A 17,971-nucleotide genomic window follows, 5' to 3' on the forward strand; every position below is an offset into this window, starting at 1 on the left:
CTTTAGCTAAGCTGCGGCGCTCCACCGGCGAACCCCTCTATCCATCCGCGCTCCACATGCGGGGTGCGGCCACCAGTTTGTCAGGCTGAAGTAATGCTGATTCTTGGTGACTTGTGCCACGACCTGAGCTGCCAAGTGTCGCCCTACGAGAGAGCCGAGACCGTCCAAGGTACCGATACGCGGACAAACTCGCTCAAGTCGCGGCTGCAAAATGCTGACATGATGATGACTTTTGTGCTTGTTTCTGTCGTTTTCTTGCCAAGTTGGGGCACAACTGGGGTGGCTCTGATTACCAATTGCGGCAAAACATTCCAGCCATTGCAGCCGTTCTAACCAAGCACAGGACAAGACAGCACGGAGATTGAGATTCACGCATCGCGATGGCCACGGCAAAACGTGCGCCATTGGATATACGGAAAAAAAAGAGGAGCCCCGGTACCTTGCGGTGCCATGATCTCATCGCCTGATTAGCATGTACATGTAAACCAATGCAGCAAGGCGTCCACACCAACTTTTGCTACGGAGAATGCAGCCGTAACCTTTCCACTAACGCCAATTGATCCTTCTCTGTCCCAGTCGACCCGGGATCCGTTGGGCTTGGTCTCAGCTATAAGAGCTCAGGGCCTCCCTCCCCCTCTCCAACTCAGAAGCCTCATCACAACATACAAACAATCACCTGAACAAGCAGTTTCTTTTTCTTTTTTTGAGATACCCCCCTTAAATAATTATTACAATGGCTCCTAAGATTGCTGTCGTCTACGTAAGTTGAAGCCTCTACTTCCATCTTCCTGCCAATCTACTCTACTTCCACCCGGTTGGGCTACTGCTGCCCCTCACTGCAATTGGCATCACCAGCTTCGAAAGAAGTCGTCAATTGCAACAACAACATTACAACACTGCCATCAAACATCCCGTTCCAATGCCTATCCACAGTCATTCCATACTCTGCCCTCAATCAATAGCTGACCTGAATCCCCCTCTAGTACTCCATGTACGGCCACATCCGGCAGCTCGCCGAGGCCGAGAAGAAGGGTGCTGAGGAGGCTGGCGCTCAGGTCGACATCTACCAGATCGCCGAGACCCTCCCCGATGAGGTCCTGGCCAAGATGTACGCTCCCGCCAAGCCTACCGACATCCCCGTCCTTGAGGACCCCAACACCCTCACCCAGTACGACGGCTTCCTGTTTGGCATTCCCACCCGTTACGGCAACTTCCCCGCCCAGTGGAAGGTACGTTTATCATCTGTCCTACTTACTTTGCATAGAAGCATCACTAACGAGTCTCTCAACTGCAGGCTTTCTGGGACAAGACCGGTGGCATCTGGGCCTCCGGCGGCTACTGGGGCAAGAAGGCCGGTCTCTTCATCTCCACCGGTACCCCCGGTGGTGGCCAGGAGTCTACCGCCATCTCCGCCATGTCCACTCTGGCTCACCACGGCATCATCTACGTTCCCCTTGGTTACGCCAAGACCTTCCCCGATGTCACCAACCTCGAGGAGGTTCACGGTGGCTCCCCCTGGGGTGCCGGTACCTTTGCCGGCCCCACTGGTGCCCGCCAGCCCACCGAGCTCGAGCTCCGAATCGCCACTACCCAGGGCAAGGCTTTCGCTGAGGCTCTCTCCAACTGACTACATGGTAGCAAGGAGAAGAACGGCGCTGTCAAGACTGCTGCTCCGACTAACGGATCAGCGCCCGCTACGACTGCTGCTGCTGCGGCACCAAAGCAGGAGCCTATCCCGGAGAGAGAGGATGGCAAGGACAGCTTCTGTGGTCTGCCAGTGAAGTGCTCCATCATGTGATGGAAAGAGAAAACCGTTAAAAACATAATTATATATCCCCTGCAATTCTTTGCTTTAATATCGAATAAAATACCTACTTGTACTTAGATGCAATAGAATTGAAGTGCATTATTCTTTCTAATTACGGCATGATCTCGTGAATACCTAGATTACAACTGTTCCTTCTTTCGCAGTGCACAAATTTCTGCCATACAATCGATAGAGAGCAAGTCGCGGCTAATCTGTTTCGCGCTTTTCCCAATCATCAAGTCGTCGATGAGCTGGTACAAGTGCGTTATTGTAGTCTCCTTTGAGGACCGCCTCCCGGCAGGGTCTCCGCCAAACGACTCCCAGTAGCTAGTCTGCAGATCCTCAATCACATATAAGCCGCCGGGTTTAACAGCTTTCCAGAGAAACTCTAGGGATGTAATCTGCTGATCCATCGTATGCCCACCATCATCGATAATGACGTCGAATAAGCCGTCTGCCGTTGCCTCTGTGGAGAACCTTGCGAGGAAGACGGTGTCTGCTTGATCGCCGATGAACACATGTGCGTTGGCGGTTTTGTCTTGGTACTTTTCGGCGCACTGCCTGTCGTACTCGATATAGTAGAGATCGACGGACGGCAAGTATTCGAGCCAAGTGTAGTAGGACGCTCCGGGGCCGTAGTCCTGCAAATTGCTATGAGCTGGCCGAATTGTTATAGCAAGCCAGAGTCTGTGCTTACCATGTTGCAGCCGAGTCCGATCTCCAAGACTTTTAGCTCTTCATCTCGAATGCTGGATAGGTACTTTTCGTACATGAAATGGTATCTGTGAGTGGTGACTTTGTCGGTGCCGTATTTTCGGGCAGTCTGCTCAAAGTTTGGGCGTCTGCTGGTGGATTTGTCGCTGGGGCTGCTTCTATAGTGCCATCAGCTGCATGTTCAACCAAATTCGACCAGAGGCTCGACTGGCACTCAGTTGAATGGCGTTTCACTCTCTTGGGAAGAAATACGCACGGATGAGGGACGAGTTTTCCCCGTAGGGCCTCTGCCGTTACGCTAACCCACTGATTAGAAAGGGCATAGAGAAACAAGCAAGCAGCTATGACGAAGGCTAAGGACAAAGATCGGTTGAGTGACATCGTGACGTTGGTTCGTGGCGATCTTCAAATGCAGCAGACAAGGATCAAGAGGTGGATGTTGGCGAGTTTTAGTTCCATTACTACTGGATAGCTGTTTATGAGAATGATTTACATTCATGTTACTAGCTGCATTATGTGAATCTGTGATAGGCAAGAGGCATGGGAGTGTGCTGCTGTAGCGGAGAATAGAAGAGGCAGCTTCGACCGATATCCACGATCGTTTCTGCCCTGCCCTGCAAATTCATAGAACATCGCGAGAAAAGAGCAATCCTACAATAGGCACACACTACCTTATTCAGAACTTTATTAAGCTACCCGCCGCCTATATCTTTCATGACATTCTAGCGAGATAAGTAACGTACGAGTATACGACCCGATCACCCGCAAACTCGGCAAGTGCAGTGCGGCCAACGGCTCTTGTATGCCGAAGTCATTTCTCCAGCTTCAAAATCACCCCATTATAGAACCATACTCTGGTCCCTGACTATCTATATACGTATTCGTAATAAAACGCTACTTGACTCTTTTTTATGCTCCGCTGCGTAGATTCATTCAAACTCTAATTTTGCACACAAACACCGACAGCCTTTCGTCCGCCACCCCGCTCAATCTTGTTGAACCCTCTACCCTCTGTTCCCCCTTTTCTTAAAGAGGTCTGTCTCGGAACCGAAAAAGGGATTCGGCTGGAACGGCGTGAGAACCTGCGGATCCGATTGCAGCTCGCCGTCATATAGCCGGTGACGCTCGTCTCCAACAGGGGGCGCTACCTTGATTTCTCCGCGGTAGATTTCAATCACGGAGACCAAGGGCAGGACGAGAAGAAGCATCGAGAGAAGCTGGCCGAAGCTCCAATCTTTCTCCCCCTCGTCGCTCAGCTTTACTGACGGATGCCCAAACGCCTGAGAAAGCAGAATGATGCGTACCGCAGCCCCAATGGCAACGGCTGCCATGAGGACCCAACCTACAATCTGAACAGTCTTGTAGAACTTCTGCTTGCGGCTATGCAAATACCATGTCGCAAGAACGAAAATGATGAAATTTCCCGCCATTGCCGCAATGGTACCGACATACGACAGCCCGGCGTTAGACGGAGCCTTTTCTCCGTGAACCTGCCAGACACAGGCCACGGGAAGAGTCGACTTGTCTAGTCCCTTGGACACCGTCTGGAGGACGAAGACCCCGGAGACAGATGACAGCGCCAGGTTGACAAACATGAGCAACTGTCTCATCCATCTCAACACCCAGTCCCGGCGATAGTCTCGGACTAGCGCCAGAAGCGTAGCATTGTGCGTTGCCATGGATAGGAGGGAAAGCATCCAGATTAGGAAGAAGTGATACGGTACAAGGGAGTTCATCTTGGCCAAACCAACGCCTGCGAAGCCTTTCATTTAGCGTCGTGCTACCAGGAGATATCCGGGGTTCGTGCGTGCAGCTTACTTTGGATGCCGATCCCTTGCATGATCTGTGAGTCGCTGTATCCATTGAGTAATTTTCGCCGGGTTGTTGACTCTCTGCCTCGGAAGTCTGCAAGAATCACGCTCGCAGATAAGATGAGGGCCAGCCCTGCCGTGATCATGAAAGAAAGGAGAATCTGTTGATGAACGGTTAATACGGCTTGGGCAATAGGGGATCCCTAAGCTTGCTCCCCCACGGATTTTCTGTTGCGAGTGCCTGTCAACATACTCCTTGCCCTGCGACACCCGAATCACTGGGGGTGGACTCGGGTGCAGACGTGCAGTTCAGTGTCCCCATGATGAAATGATGGGTTTTACGGTATGGGGGCGATTACGAACAGCATCAAATTTCAAAACGAACCAGCCTGCGACTTTCTACTTTAAAAAGCAAATTTACCTATGACGCCTTGGCAACGGTGGGGTGCTATTATTATCCAATCTGTTCGTATGACATCTACGGACAAGACCGATGATGAAGATGGGCGGCTCGTTTTGAAACGCCCAAGAACCTGTTTGGGATGCGGGAGCCGCTCACCTTTGACTGGCCCAGGTTGATTACCTCTGCCACAGTGGCTCGTGGCTCAGTTTTCTGGGCGACAAGGCTGTTACATGGCAAGCCAGACAATGCGGAGGGCGGGATTCAGAATTACCAGGATCTGCTCTTCGCTCTACCAATCCCAAAGGGAGAAAGCCTTGGATGATGATCATCACTAGCCACTTTGACCTTGACTGGAGGTGCACTGTCCCACTTACCTTACCGCCGCCATTGAACCCCGGCAGTTGGCCAGGCCGGACTCCACCAAGCGTTGGGAAAGAGGCGTTGTCTTGCAACCCTGCAGCTCAGGAACCCTGTCTGTCCACCTAGCTCGGCATCCCGTCATATTTGAGTTTGCATGTTTCCTAGCCTATAGCTGGCTTGGGAGGAGTGCTGCTGCAGGGTATCATGAATTTCTCGCCAGCGCCGATGCTAACAAGACGTACCACAGCGAGAATCACATGAGGGGAATCTCATCCTCTGCCGTGTCAGCCTGCCAGCACGCGGCCTGCTTGTCTAGCTCCTCTATTCTTAAATGAATTGTGACAGTTGGTCGCCGAGAATGGAGAGAGAGGGCGACATGTTCTGCTGCTAGCACGGAGTAGTGCTACTCCATATGCATGTCTATCATTGCTGTCGCACCACACTGACCCTTGGTGAAATTGGATGTTGAGATTCCCTCGCTGATACAAGTGCCGTGTCCTCGGCAGGCATGCAAGATGGGTGTATGTAGTATTGTCTTCAAAGGGGAAAAGAAAGGGAAAAAGAAGTTCATGAGCCGTGGCTGTGTCCTCCCTTGCCTTGTTCGGTCACCCCCGTTGTCTTTCTTAACTTCAAACCCCCAGCAATCGGGACAGACGTGCGGCCGACCTCTTTGACAAAGCTCCACTTGCTCGCCTCTACGGAGACAATTAACCAATCCAATGTGCCTGCTGAACAGCTGTAATCACAGGGATGATGACTTGGTTCTAAAAAAAAAATAAAAAAAATCTCAGGAAAACGATTGAAACTTTTGTGATAGAAACATGGGGTACTACCTGGACTTCGTACAGCGTCCAGTACGAGTAGCCGTACCGTTTGGCCACCACCTCATCTCATGAGCAGACAACACAACGCCACTAGGCACATCATTTTTCTGAGACAACTGAGACATTACAGCGCAACGCCCCATTACCGGCCGACTGGATCAATCATATCGAGTTCTCAGCGCTTTGGACAGAGCAGCTGTGCAATATGAATCAATGCCGTGTAACGCTGCCTATCCCCGATTAGACTCTCGCCTCTCAGCCGAGACCATTGAGAGATCTTTAGCGCTAGTCGCCCGTAATAACGATCGCCGCGCCAGATGCCCTGTCTGTCAGGCTACATCTTGTTCAAGGGAGGGCGAGAGTCTTGTCCCCTATCTTCATCAAACGAAGCCTAGCGCCAAAGCACACACGCGTGATCCACGTGCAGCACAAACATGAGCCGCCCAGCTCGAGGGCCCAGCTATTTGGATCGGTCAAAAATGCTTGTCGCCAGCGGACATGTCGGGCGATAGCCATCGTCGAGAGGCGGACGGCCGACGCCGTCAGTCAGGGCGACTGTCCTCCCTGGTCACCGCGCTGACCGCGATGGTAAAGCCGGGCATCATCTGTGCAAGTACGAGGCCCCTTTGAGACCTGGAGAACTGCCGGTGGATCGAGGATGCACTTATGCGTGCGAAATCGCCAACGCCGGGAAAACGGTGGCCGAAGCCGCCAACAAAGTGAGAATAGCGAGTGGGCCTGTACGTTGACAAGTGCTCCTGTGCGTGCTTCAGGTACAAGACAAGCACGCACAACGCAGCCTCGACAAGTCAGTGCGTCGTCTCCGTTGCGAAGCTGGCCAACACAATACAGGCATAGGGCACTGTACGTGCGTAGCATCAATGTTGCTCTGGAAGGTTCAGCTGAAGGGCCGCTTGGTTAGGCACGAGGGCCGTACAAGGGCCATATCTGCCCTTGCTCACAACAACATGTTCCCCATGCGGTTCACCCGGCTGGACGGTTCGCTGTTAGGCCCTTCTGAGACTTCAAGCTTGCACACATGACCAAAAGGCTTGACAGGTTGTTGATGGCCGGGGAAGTGGCCCGGTGAGCGGTGCACCGGAATTGCGTAGCATTTCATGGTCCACGCCCACCCCGAATAGTAAACGACACACTCTTGCGCGTTGGTTGGTGGATAGCCTAGAGATTGAAATGGAAATGTCTAGGAGTTGGAGCATGCCAATGCGGAAACGGCAGTATCATCTCCATACCTAACCCCCCACACGCATGAGGTGATGCTATATTCCGCCCCCTTGCCTTCATCTGCTAACTTTGTCAGTGCCGCGAGCTACCGTAAGGTATCCATGCAGATTTGGCCAAGCTACGGGATCTATCAGTCGGCGATTGTGTGTCTATCCTGCCCCCAACGGGCTAGCTAGCTAACCATGCTGCCGGTCCCATGTCCAAGGTTTTTGGGGAGGGGTTCTGCGTCCTCCTGGCTGAGAATCTCGCTCGGCCGTAGACGGTGACTAGGAGAAGGGATTGGTGTTGTGTTCCCTTGGTGGAGCACTTTCCATGTGCGCTTCCTTTGTTTCCATTGCCATGTTTCCTCGAAATGGCCCACCGACCATGTTCCAGGCGAATTTGTCTCAGCTGTACGGAGCAGATGAAACCCAGCCAACGGCGGGTTTGTGAGGAAATAACACTGCGATCCCAACGTGCGGGTATGAGTATGCTCGAGATACCGCGTGGGTGCATCTAAGCCAGCAGCCCTTGTCCATACACCCACTCCCCCCTCTTCTCGTTATGCCACCTTTGCGGCGGCGCTTCCCGTAGTCAAGTGCCTTCTTATTAGATTGATCCAGGATAATCTGCCAGAAGTAGCACTTGGACGACCTGGGGTTACGGGCTTATATTCCCTCTGCATGCCTTGTCTTGCATGATATTATCGAGATCAATCTTGTCGACAAATCTCTCTAGCCCGCCATGATCGTCCTTCCCAGACCTACCATGACTCCGAATTTGGGAGCCCCTAGTGGTCACAACATACCTTTTGAGTCTTCTGCCTCACGATTCATCCACCATTATCATCCTTACACCAACCAACATCAACCTCTACGCCAACCTCTCAGCCCCCATCACCACAGCCAGCCCCAGATGAGCCATCAACGCCAGCACAGTCACCATCATCGGCAAGATTACCAGCCTCAAATGCAAAACCAAGCGCCCCAGCAGCAGCAGCAGCAGCTCCAGTTCCCACACCAGCAGTATCATTCCCCGCAACTTCATCAGTCATCTCACCATCGGCAACATTCACGTACCATGCCGTGCCTCATCGAACGTTTACCACAAGAGCTCCAGCGGCTCGTCTTTTCTCACCTGGACTACCAAGCCCTCATCCACCTGTCCACCATGAACCGATACTTTCATCAAACCATAAACCCCCAGAGGATGGCTGATCCAGCAGACAAAGCACAGTTCGTCATGAGAGCCGCGAAAGACTTTCCACAGCACCGCCCTAGCGAAAAGGGGCATGACTACAAGCCGGGCAACTTCGAGTGCTACATTTGCTTTCGCGTGCGGTCGCCGGAGCACTTTGACATGCTGCAGCCCCAATCCGTCTACGTCGATGTCCATGGACACGTTGTCCGTGATCGAGAGCCAGACCCGCGGTCGGATCGACTCGTCATGCTTCGGCGGTTCTGCATCTCCTGTGGTGTGGAGACAGGTATACACGCTCCCTTTGACTGTCTTACTACAAGGACGGGACGGGATCTCTGGGTCTGCAGGTGCAGGAAAGTTTGGTCCAAGCCTGGCTGCCTGCGGTGTCCCGACTGCCAAGGTGACTGCCCCCTTCGACCGAGGAGGAAGCTTGGCGTGGACCGCGTGTGATTTTGCATTTTATCGATCGCTGTTCGAGTGGTATTTGATCAAGTTTGTTCGAAGTGATACACTGGTGTTGGAGTCGGGTATATCAGCAGCCTGGGCATGGGGGGTATACGAGTAATAGCAAGGAGCGTGGATGGATTCTTTGGACGAGATATAATTACGGCCTAGCGGACTGGGACTCTAAGGGTAGCATCGTTACACAAGACGGGAATGGGCACAAAGAGAAACCATGCATTGCTGGCGTCAACGGAGGGGGGCAAAGGAATATTGGGGCATCAGCTGGGCGGTTATTACAAGGCGCTATTGGGTATAAAGAGGAGTCTATTATTCACTGAAGTTAGTTAATACATTATACCATCTTGTATCTGCTCTTGTGTCGCAGCGTCTTCTTTGAACGCAGTGAATGTTTATCATGGCGATTTTGCTTTCGGGAGGCAAACGGCGGTGTGGATACGGCGTCTTCCCGTGGAAGGGAGTGTCTTCTTCTCGCCGGGTGACTAGGTGGCTGCGAAGACAGTCCATTACTCTGATTCGGTGGTTATATTTCTTCATCTTTAGATTAGCCGTTGTTGAGGTGTTCAGTTGTTCTATCACCGCCCTCTTTTCTGCCTCGCGTCTGAAAACGTGACCCAAGCAAAGCAAACAGGCTCTCTATTTAAACATTGGCATGCTTCTTCTTTATTTCCTAACTTCTTCAACTCTACCTTCATTTTTCAGTTCACTTCACTTTTATCTTACTTCCAACTTTAATTAGCACTTCGAGCTTTTACGTTCCTCGCTCGTCCAACTTAATGTCAATTGCCTCTCACTCGGTTCCCTCTCAATCCATTCCCGACACAATTCATACAGCCCACAACAAAAAACCCCGATATTTATCTCCTATTAATCAGTTTCTTGTTATATACTTATTCACATCACTATGGCTTACTCATTGACAGTCGCAGCACTTTTGCACCCATGGTCGGGGCGGATCGACCTTGTTTCTCGTTTACCTCTGCGCCGAAATGAATGGGCCATCTCGAACAAGATACCGATAACCGTCGCGAGTTGTCCATCCAGAGCAAAGAAAAGCAAGACCAGACACAAGAATTTGTCGATTGATCTTTCATGGGTGCTCGATCAACTGGGAGATGGCGCGGAAAGTGAAGTCGCTGAGGAGGAGGAGAGCGTAAGGTTGCTTTGCCCTTCTTTGTGTGCTTCACTTTGGATACGAAATAAGGCTGATGAGGTTTAGCTCTGCGACAGAGATACAGAGTGATACATTGAGCTCACATGATGCGACTTGCGAATGCTCAGAGAAGACGAGTGAGTTGCTTGAAATGCAAGCGAACGACAGTCGCGAGACGCAAAAGAGCGCCGATAATACAGATGCCGATTTGGAGATAGTCAAGGCTATAAAAGCGCCTCTGATTCCTCCAGCCGTACTAAAGACGTCGCCAGGCCCCATATACCACAACGAATACTTTAAAGTTGCGAAATCCAGTGTTGCCGGATGGGGAGCGTTTGCGACACGGGATCTCACAAAGGGAGCCGTCATCTTGAGAGAGACTCCATTGTTTGTGGCGGAGACTGATAATGTCTTTCACGAATTCTACAAGCTTGACGGGGATGCTAAGAAGGCCGCGCTGAGCCTTCATGCGCATCGCCTCATAAAGGGGGGCACGCCCCTCATTCTCGCGATTTGGCAGACCAATTGGCAAGTTCGGATGTCTCCATCAATCTACTTACCAAGTTACTGACAAGCATGCAGCTTCTCTGTTAGTCGCCATGCGGCCGGCTTGTTCCCCATCGCCGCGCGATTCAACCATGCGTGCGATCCCGTCAACAACGTGGAATATGAGTTTGACCATGACAATGGCGTTCTTACGATGATGGTGCGAGAAGATATTACTGCTGGAACAGAGCTCAAGATTTCATATGGGAAGAATCTGAGCCCGCAGGACTTATATTTGTGCTATGGCTTCAGATGTAGCTGTGGGGGGTGTAAGGGGTTGAGTGATAGGGAGGTGGATACTATTTCTACGCAGTGGTAACTGATACCAAGACGCATACGACAGCTACAAGCAATAAACATAAATATTCACACGTATATTAGACTTGGCTGTGTGTTGAATGGCCTTTAATGTAAACCCTCATCTCTCTAAGCATCTGTAACGAGAATTGCTTACTGGTGTGTGTCGACAGTTAGCGGTTGTCTTGACTAGCCGATGCTATTTCCTCTTCTCTCTTTCTATAATTCAGTACGAATTAATGTAATATTTGTGTTTAAGCTTGCCTGCTGATACATGTAGCAGGGGCATATTCTTTCACTTTTAGTATCGAAGTAAATGTCTCGCGTTCATGTTACGCAAGTAGCCGTAGTGGTTGCCAAGAGTGTGGTTCATTCACTTGCAACAATAGATGAAGGTGACGGCAACACGTTTGGAGAAGTGAGTCTGGCGCGAACGTAATATGTAGCTGAGATCTAAAGACGTTGAACAGCATATAACTGGCCTTTTGCCAGCATGAAATCGCAAGAAAGTAAAGCGCGACCGTTTTATCCTCCCAACAACCTCGTCACCTCGTAACCTGTCGCATCGCTAGTAGCACTCAGGATATTCATGACGAATTAAAAAAGGATACCGTTCAATTCAGCAATGTATCTCAGCAGATGTTTATCGAGGTACGTGACCAGTGCAAGAATTCCCCAATGGATACTAACCCTGCACATTTGCCTTTGAGTAGGGCCAGAGAGGACAGAAACTACACTGACCTTGAACTTGTATGCCATGGTTGGGTATTATCTGTCCATAAGGTTATTGTCTGCGCACAAACCAAGATGATTCCATTGGAATATAGAGATTTAAGCAAGGTAAACTGGCATGTTTCAATTCCATGTTTATTCCCTATACTCATATTTCTCTGTGATTGTGTAGTTAGATTTTAGTAGATATGAAGTCAAAGATTGCTCTTTTGAATACCTCCAACGAATAGTCGATTACCTTTATACTGGCAACTATGATACTGTATCTCAGGCCTCATCGGAGAAACAACAGGTAGTCCCTGAAGTTATCATTCATGCTATAATGCTTGATTTGGCATGCAAATATTCCATTGAGGGACTTCTTGATTTGTCTGAGAATAAATTTATCGCTGCTTTTAAGGAAGAGCGGAATCCGATTGATCTTGTGCAACTTACATTGAAACTCTATGAGTTACAGCCTACCCTACACGGAAGACTCCGCCGCTCCGTGGCTCGCTTTATCAGGACGAAAATCGAGGAGGATCCAATCAGGGTTGCAGTCCTGCAGGCTTTGGAGGATACATGCGAAACCGCTACCGATTTTGCGAGAGACCTTATTGAATCATTTCTGGCAGAGCCGAGCTCGGGACGATGCAGCGAATGTGGTAGAAAACGTAAGTAAACTATGACAAGGCAAAGAACGAAACGGACCAATATTAAGTTGGAAGAAATGGAAGAACGAATGCTCCTTGATCTAAATAGATGGCAGTGATCTATACATGAAGAGAGTGGCTGAACACACCCATCTGTTCATCGGCCTAAGTTACGGGTGTTAATAAAATATCTTTCCCATGCACCTATTCTTATAGCGCTCTGCTATGAGTCTGGACACCGAAAGAGAGTAGCAGTAGAGGGTATATATATATATATACCTTATCATTCATGCTACTGGAGAGAGTATTGTAACCAGGAAATAAAAATAACCTCTGCTCTGGTATCGATTTTATCAGGAATGCTTCAATTGCCGAGCCTCATAATGGAGAGGGCCCCGGCTTTGCAAAGGACCTTGCCATCTCACGTCTTGCGGTGATCAACTTTAAAATAAGGACCTCTTTCCGGATCCCAATTTAACGTTTTGGTATTCCCGATACGGCGCATTGCTGATTATTCTTACATACAGGCTGCCGCGAAGTCGCTCAGACACATGGCCTTATGGCAGGATAAGCTTTGCAACTCGATGGATTACGACAGGCTATTTGTATATTCGAGAAGGATCGCACGTGTATATCTTATCCGTAATTTCTAAGTTTATACTGTTCCTCTACAGCATTGTACTTTTGTATCTTGCTTAGCTGTTTCCCATTTCTGCTTATTAGGTAGTCAAGGCCAATTTTCTATAGTACTAATATATTTAATTAATAATTTTTTTTGTAGCTCGGTGATATAGTAATGTGAATAACTTGTTTCCATTTTAATAACAGCATCACGGCTGCCTATGTGAGTGTGCCTTTATTCACTTCTGTGGTAGGTGAAAGTAAAGCAACACGTGAGGACAATTAAAGCCATTGGAAAGATGGCGTGGATATATATGCCATTTTGCATCCCCAAAAAGAATACCAACTGGTTCATTGATGTGAGCAAAGCAAAACGCAGTCATTTTCATCTCGTTATAAGTCGCCGTCTTGTTTCTGAACTCGACCGAATATACGGATATATTCGGCAATGTCCTCGTGTCATCGTTGCGAGAAAATAGACAAGTATGCGATCATTACACTATTACCTGGTATAAGGCTAACCTTGCATTTTGCATTTGAGTAGCGCCAGGAGGCGTAAAAAATATTGCGACTTTGAACTTGCATGCGACGATGGCCGAACAATACCTGTCCATAAGTTCATCATCTTCTCCCAATCCGAAGAAATTGAGGGGGACTGCACTTGGCTAGGCGAGGTAAGCCTACAAATATTGATGATCATGGCTATTCTCTAAACTCACGTCTATCTGCGGCTGCCTAGGAGGCTTCTGGACGATATGTGATCAAAGGTTATTCTTTTGAAGACGTTCAACGAATGGTCGACTATTTATATACTGGCAATTACCACATATTGCCTCCACCCACGGCCATGAAGCAGGAAAAATTTTCTAATCTGATCATTCATGGTAACATGATGAGGCTGGCAAGCTATTATGGCTTCCTGGGGCTTCGCGATATATCGAAGAATAAATGTTCTGCGGCTATTAGGGATGAAGAGAGTGTTTGCGCCCTAATCGAATTTATACCGAAGGTCTATCAACCACAAAATAGGAACAACCGAGATTTCCACAGCATCGTGGTTGAGTCTATTAGCGAGAGAATTGCGAATGCTCCGCTTGATCCCGAAATCAAGGGCTCTTTAAATCGCATTATGGGAGAGGTTCCTGACTTCGCGAGAGACCTTGCCATGTCACTTTTGCAGCGGCTGACACCAGAATATGGATTTCGTTCTGGATCTCCATTATAATTCTAGTATCTCGATATAGCGCATCGTTGGATATTCCTATACCTAGGTATTAGTGGAGATTCATAGACATGACCTTATGGCTGAATAAACTTTGCAATTCGATGGATTACGGCAAGCTATTTGTACGTTTGAGAAAGATAGCACGTGGATACCTTATCCAGAATTTCTAATTTAATATTTTTCTCTAATCCAGCACGAAATTGATATGTGATCGGTAAGCAAACCTTGGTGTTGAATGTGGCTTATTCCGTGCCATTTTAGCACCGAACCAGAGTGACGGCAACATGACGAGTTAATCGAAGCCCCCAATAATATAAGCTGCGGTTTAGCGCCTCTGGAAACAATAGCCGGCATGTCTTCACCTTGAAAATCGCAAGCAGAGCAATTCCCAGTTTGTTTTATCCTGTCATCTACTCCTGCCTTGTTACTGGCACCGACGAAATGATGCGATCGCAATTAACAACATATTATAATGAATTATCCAAGCGAATGTTAAAGTGAGTGAAAATTACACGGAATAGTTCATAATTATTGACCTTCTATCTGGAATAGTGCCCAAAATAATGGAGAGTTTTGTGATCTTGAAATTGTATGCAATGGCCATACGATACCCGTCCATAAGGTTATTGTCTGCTTGCAATCCCCAGTCATTAAAGCAGCATGTACTGGTTCATTTAAGGTAAGTCCATGTATCTTTACCAATAAATGGGCTACTTCTGAGACTGCTGCTTCTCTGCAATCGCTTAGGAGTCCTCTGGGAGATACGAAATCAAGGACTTCTCTCTCGATACTGTCCAAAGAATGGTAGACTACCTATACACGGGCAATTATGAAACCAACGACAAGGAACCAGACGAGGAGGCTTTTGGGATGCCGGGTGGGGAACCGTCTGGAGAGAGTGATGTGGGTTCCGAATTAGTCCAGCACGTCAGAATGTTCAGTCTAGCGGACAAATATCTCATCGACGGGCTTCTCACCTTATCGAAGACTAAGTTTAAGAAAACTATCAGAGACGAACGCAATACTTGCACTTTTTGCAAGTATGTGGCAGAGGTTTACGACTTACAATTTGAGTCAAGCAAAATACTGCGTGACATTGTGGTCGAGTCTATTAGAGAGAGAGTCGCGGTGACTCCGCTCAAGCCCAGCGTCCAGGAGTCTTTGGATGGTCTGATAGATGAGATTCCCGAATTCGCTAGTGATCTTGCCAAGTCATATCTGCAACGACCGATATTGGGGCACTGCACTACCTGTGGAACTCACAAGTTAGTTTCGGTATCTACGTTACAGTGCAGGTGTGCGGAATGTGGAAAAGGCGGCGCATCGCATCTGGGTAGTTGGTATGAAGGATCATCATCATGAGTCCTTATAGCTTGTAGTGGTTAATATGTGAAGGGATTTACTCTCCCACATCTTAGACTTGGGTATGGGGAGCTGTTTAGGGTACTCTACTTTGGTGTATCTTTGAGTCTTGGAAAGAAGTGGGCACAATATCATGATTGAACTATCATCATTTATGCCACTAGATGGCATTATATCAGGGGGAATACCGTGGCTATCTTGCTATCGATTTCAATTTTCCATGTGCTAATAGCTGTAATACACTGAAGTAGGTACACATACCTCCAAACATTCTCCGCACAATGGCCATCCATACCCCCAAGCTCCCCCAGCAATGCAGTTATCCTGTAAGTAGTACTCATAAGTACATGTATCGTGCCGCTTCAAATCTAGAATCAGGGTGCTGTGAACATGGGTTCATTGCAACATTAGATAATTGCGTTGCATTACAGTAGTTCAGGCTCGCAACTGGTGACTCAGAATTCGGGTCCAACTGTTTGGTGTCGTATTCCGGTAGGAACGCGGGTTAGTTAGCGGAACGGCCCTGTCAACGGTTAATCTACGCCGAACATATCGCTCTCTACTTCTTCTCAATAACTGCCCGAAACTTTTCTTTACGAAATAAAAGCTCCGAATGAGCTACTGTGCATAACGTCCGACAAAGGATCGCTGCAACCAAAGGCTAGCGCGAGAGCTTCATCGTCAGCCTCCAACTTAAACCCATCTAGTCTAATATGCTTTACCCAAAGCAGGCATCAGTAACCCTGCAAGACAATTCACGCTAATATTCGTCCCTGTTGCCACAGCCTTGTCACTTGCCTTGTAGCACTGCTACTTAGCTGACAAGATCCTTCAGCATATATCGTAACTAAAATGTAAAGGTCCTCTTGGAATCCTCTTACTCACCTGTTTGGACTTTGCCTCTGAGCCAGATCAGAGCGGAAGCCAAATTCTTCAGCAGCATGCCATCATCACGCAACGGAAATGAGATTGGTATCGTCTTCGTCACGACCTCTGATGGATCGTTTCCGAAATCAGGATCTGTTCGTAAACAGATCAGACGACAGGCGATGAGCAAAGCCGCATCTGAACGAAAGCAAAGAGGCAATTACAACCAGGCTAATGCCGGACAGTACCCAGAACAAATACTCTCGGCCAAATTGAACGATGCATCTCAAGACAACGTCCCTAAGCAGGTTGTACCTGTGGTTACGAGAGCAGTCCCTCGGCCCATGACGGCCACAGGTTATGAGAGAATGAGAATAGACTATAGCTTTGACGTGCTGGACCTTTCTGCTCTGACCAGTTTCTACATTGGCGAGCCTGCATCTCAAGCCCTCAAGGCAAAACCCAATCGCCTATCGAGTCTCATGAAATGCCACCAGTGGTCTTATTTCTCCTACGTTCCAAGCCATTATGGATACAGCAAATGCCTGGATGACGCGATTCATTGTATTGCTGTCCGAGTACGAAAATATGTAGGCACGGCTGAGAAGACACCAGATGACGCTGTTGTCCGTCATTACCAAGTCGCCTTACGCACGCTTCAAGAATGCTTAGATGACCCGGTGAGGCGTCTGGATCCGGGTGTTTTGTGCGCTATAGAAATCCTTGCAATATATGAGGTATTCCTCGCCAGCTTCTTTTAACTAAATCAGTAGCGTGAGCGCTTACACATCTATGAATAGCTGCTTGACTTTCCCTCTGTGCAACAGGCACAGTGCAGAACGCATGTCGCTGGCGCAAGCGCATTGATACGGCTCAGAGGACCTAGACGGTTCCAAACAGAATTTGAAAAGGCACTTTTACTTGCTCTCGTCCCTTCCATTGTACGTTATTATATTGCACTTCTTTTGATCTTCGCCATCCAAATCGCTAAATGTCTTGCAGTTCACAGAGGCGATGCTATGGGGCGCACCATGCTTCCTGGAAGAAGATGATTGGAGTGCGGTTCTCTCATCCGCTATTCTCGAGCACACCACCTTCTCCGACTGCAGTAAAATCAGAATCTCGCTACTACGGCACACTGCTCTGGTCCCTCGCCTTGTGAACGATGTTCGAGCTGCAGTCTACTCACCCAACGATGTCGGTGTGGACGGTCTGGCTAGACTAGTGGAACGCGTGAATGTCATCCGAACTGCCCTTCAAACCTGGCGAAGATGCCATGATAGCCTTTCCCTATCAACTGCGCAAAATTTATCGAAAACAGACAGAATGTATCAGCAAAGTCGGGGCATAGAGGCCATCGGCATCTACCTTGAGAGTATGATATTTTTGAATCGTATTTCGGCTGCTCTTCAACCGCAGATAGGATGCGAACTGGAAGATGAGACTCGGCAGCATGTCAGTGACCTTTTCGATTTAGAGTACAACGCTCGGATGAAAGTTCCCCGTGCATCTCTTTGTTTTGCTGTCAAGTTAGTTGTGGCAAAGGCTACACTCGAGACAGAATTGGATTGGATACATGCATATAAGGAAGCGGCACAGAATAGGGCGACGCCACTCTGCACGATTCCATGGCCAGTCTTTGAACGGTGGGCAAAGCTGAAGGGATTCAGAGGGGAGATGAAGGCCAAGGAATAATAGTTGCATAGAAGGATGCAATATCTTCCGGTACATGGT

The 17,971-nt window shown here is 48.8% G+C and overlaps 7 protein-coding genes across 7 annotated transcripts; 5 read left to right on the top strand and 2 right to left on the bottom strand.

Moving 5' to 3' along the window:
- Window positions 1-733: 733 nt before the first annotated feature.
- Window positions 734-1,627, top strand: TRIVIDRAFT_58920 (uncharacterized protein; the record flags this gene model as incomplete). The annotated part of the gene is made up of 3 exons (XM_014097944.1): window positions 734-760; window positions 984-1,229; window positions 1,295-1,627. 3 exons carry the CDS (start codon window positions 734-736, stop codon window positions 1,625-1,627), a joined length of 606 nt encoding a protein of 201 aa, XP_013953419.1.
- Window positions 1,628-1,947: 320 nt separating this feature from the next.
- On the bottom strand, window positions 1,948-2,639 carry TRIVIDRAFT_157031 (uncharacterized protein; the record flags this gene model as incomplete). Its single annotated transcript, XM_014097945.1, has 2 exons — window positions 1,948-2,448; window positions 2,505-2,639. Coding segments are annotated over 2 exons (636 nt in total), but the record flags the coding sequence as incomplete, so codon positions are not given.
- Window positions 2,640-3,525: 886 nt separating this feature from the next.
- TRIVIDRAFT_49453 (uncharacterized protein) lies at window positions 3,526-4,654 on the bottom strand (the record flags this gene model as incomplete). Its single annotated transcript, XM_014097946.1, has 3 exons — window positions 3,526-4,274; window positions 4,340-4,493; window positions 4,586-4,654. 3 exons carry the CDS (start codon window positions 4,652-4,654, stop codon window positions 3,526-3,528), a joined length of 972 nt encoding a protein of 323 aa, XP_013953421.1.
- Window positions 4,655-8,109: 3,455 nt separating this feature from the next.
- TRIVIDRAFT_49212 (uncharacterized protein) lies at window positions 8,110-8,790 on the top strand (the record flags this gene model as incomplete). Its single annotated transcript, XM_014097947.1, has 1 exon — window positions 8,110-8,790. The coding sequence occupies one exon, from the start codon at window positions 8,110-8,112 to the stop codon at window positions 8,788-8,790; it is 681 nt and encodes a 226-aa protein (XP_013953422.1).
- Window positions 8,791-10,559: 1,769 nt separating this feature from the next.
- On the top strand, window positions 10,560-10,820 carry TRIVIDRAFT_157176 (uncharacterized protein; the record flags this gene model as incomplete). Its single annotated transcript, XM_014097948.1, has 1 exon — window positions 10,560-10,820. A coding segment is annotated over one exon (261 nt), but the record flags the coding sequence as incomplete, so codon positions are not given.
- A 3,750-nt stretch (window positions 10,821-14,570) lies between these two features.
- Window positions 14,571-15,127, top strand: TRIVIDRAFT_137223 (uncharacterized protein; the record flags this gene model as incomplete). Its single annotated transcript, XM_014097949.1, has 2 exons — window positions 14,571-14,687; window positions 14,759-15,127. Coding segments are annotated over 2 exons (486 nt in total), but the record flags the coding sequence as incomplete, so codon positions are not given.
- A 1,184-nt stretch (window positions 15,128-16,311) lies between these two features.
- Window positions 16,312-17,932, top strand: TRIVIDRAFT_49601 (uncharacterized protein; the record flags this gene model as incomplete). Its single annotated transcript, XM_014097950.1, has 3 exons — window positions 16,312-16,974; window positions 17,038-17,178; window positions 17,240-17,932. 3 exons carry the CDS (start codon window positions 16,312-16,314, stop codon window positions 17,930-17,932), a joined length of 1,497 nt encoding a protein of 498 aa, XP_013953425.1.
- Window positions 17,933-17,971: the final 39 nt, after the last annotated feature.

Source organism: Trichoderma virens (genome assembly GCF_000170995.1).
Source record: "Trichoderma virens Gv29-8 chromosome Unknown TRIVIscaffold_84, whole genome shotgun sequence".
Lineage (NCBI taxonomy): Eukaryota > Fungi > Ascomycota > Sordariomycetes > Hypocreales > Hypocreaceae > Trichoderma > Trichoderma virens.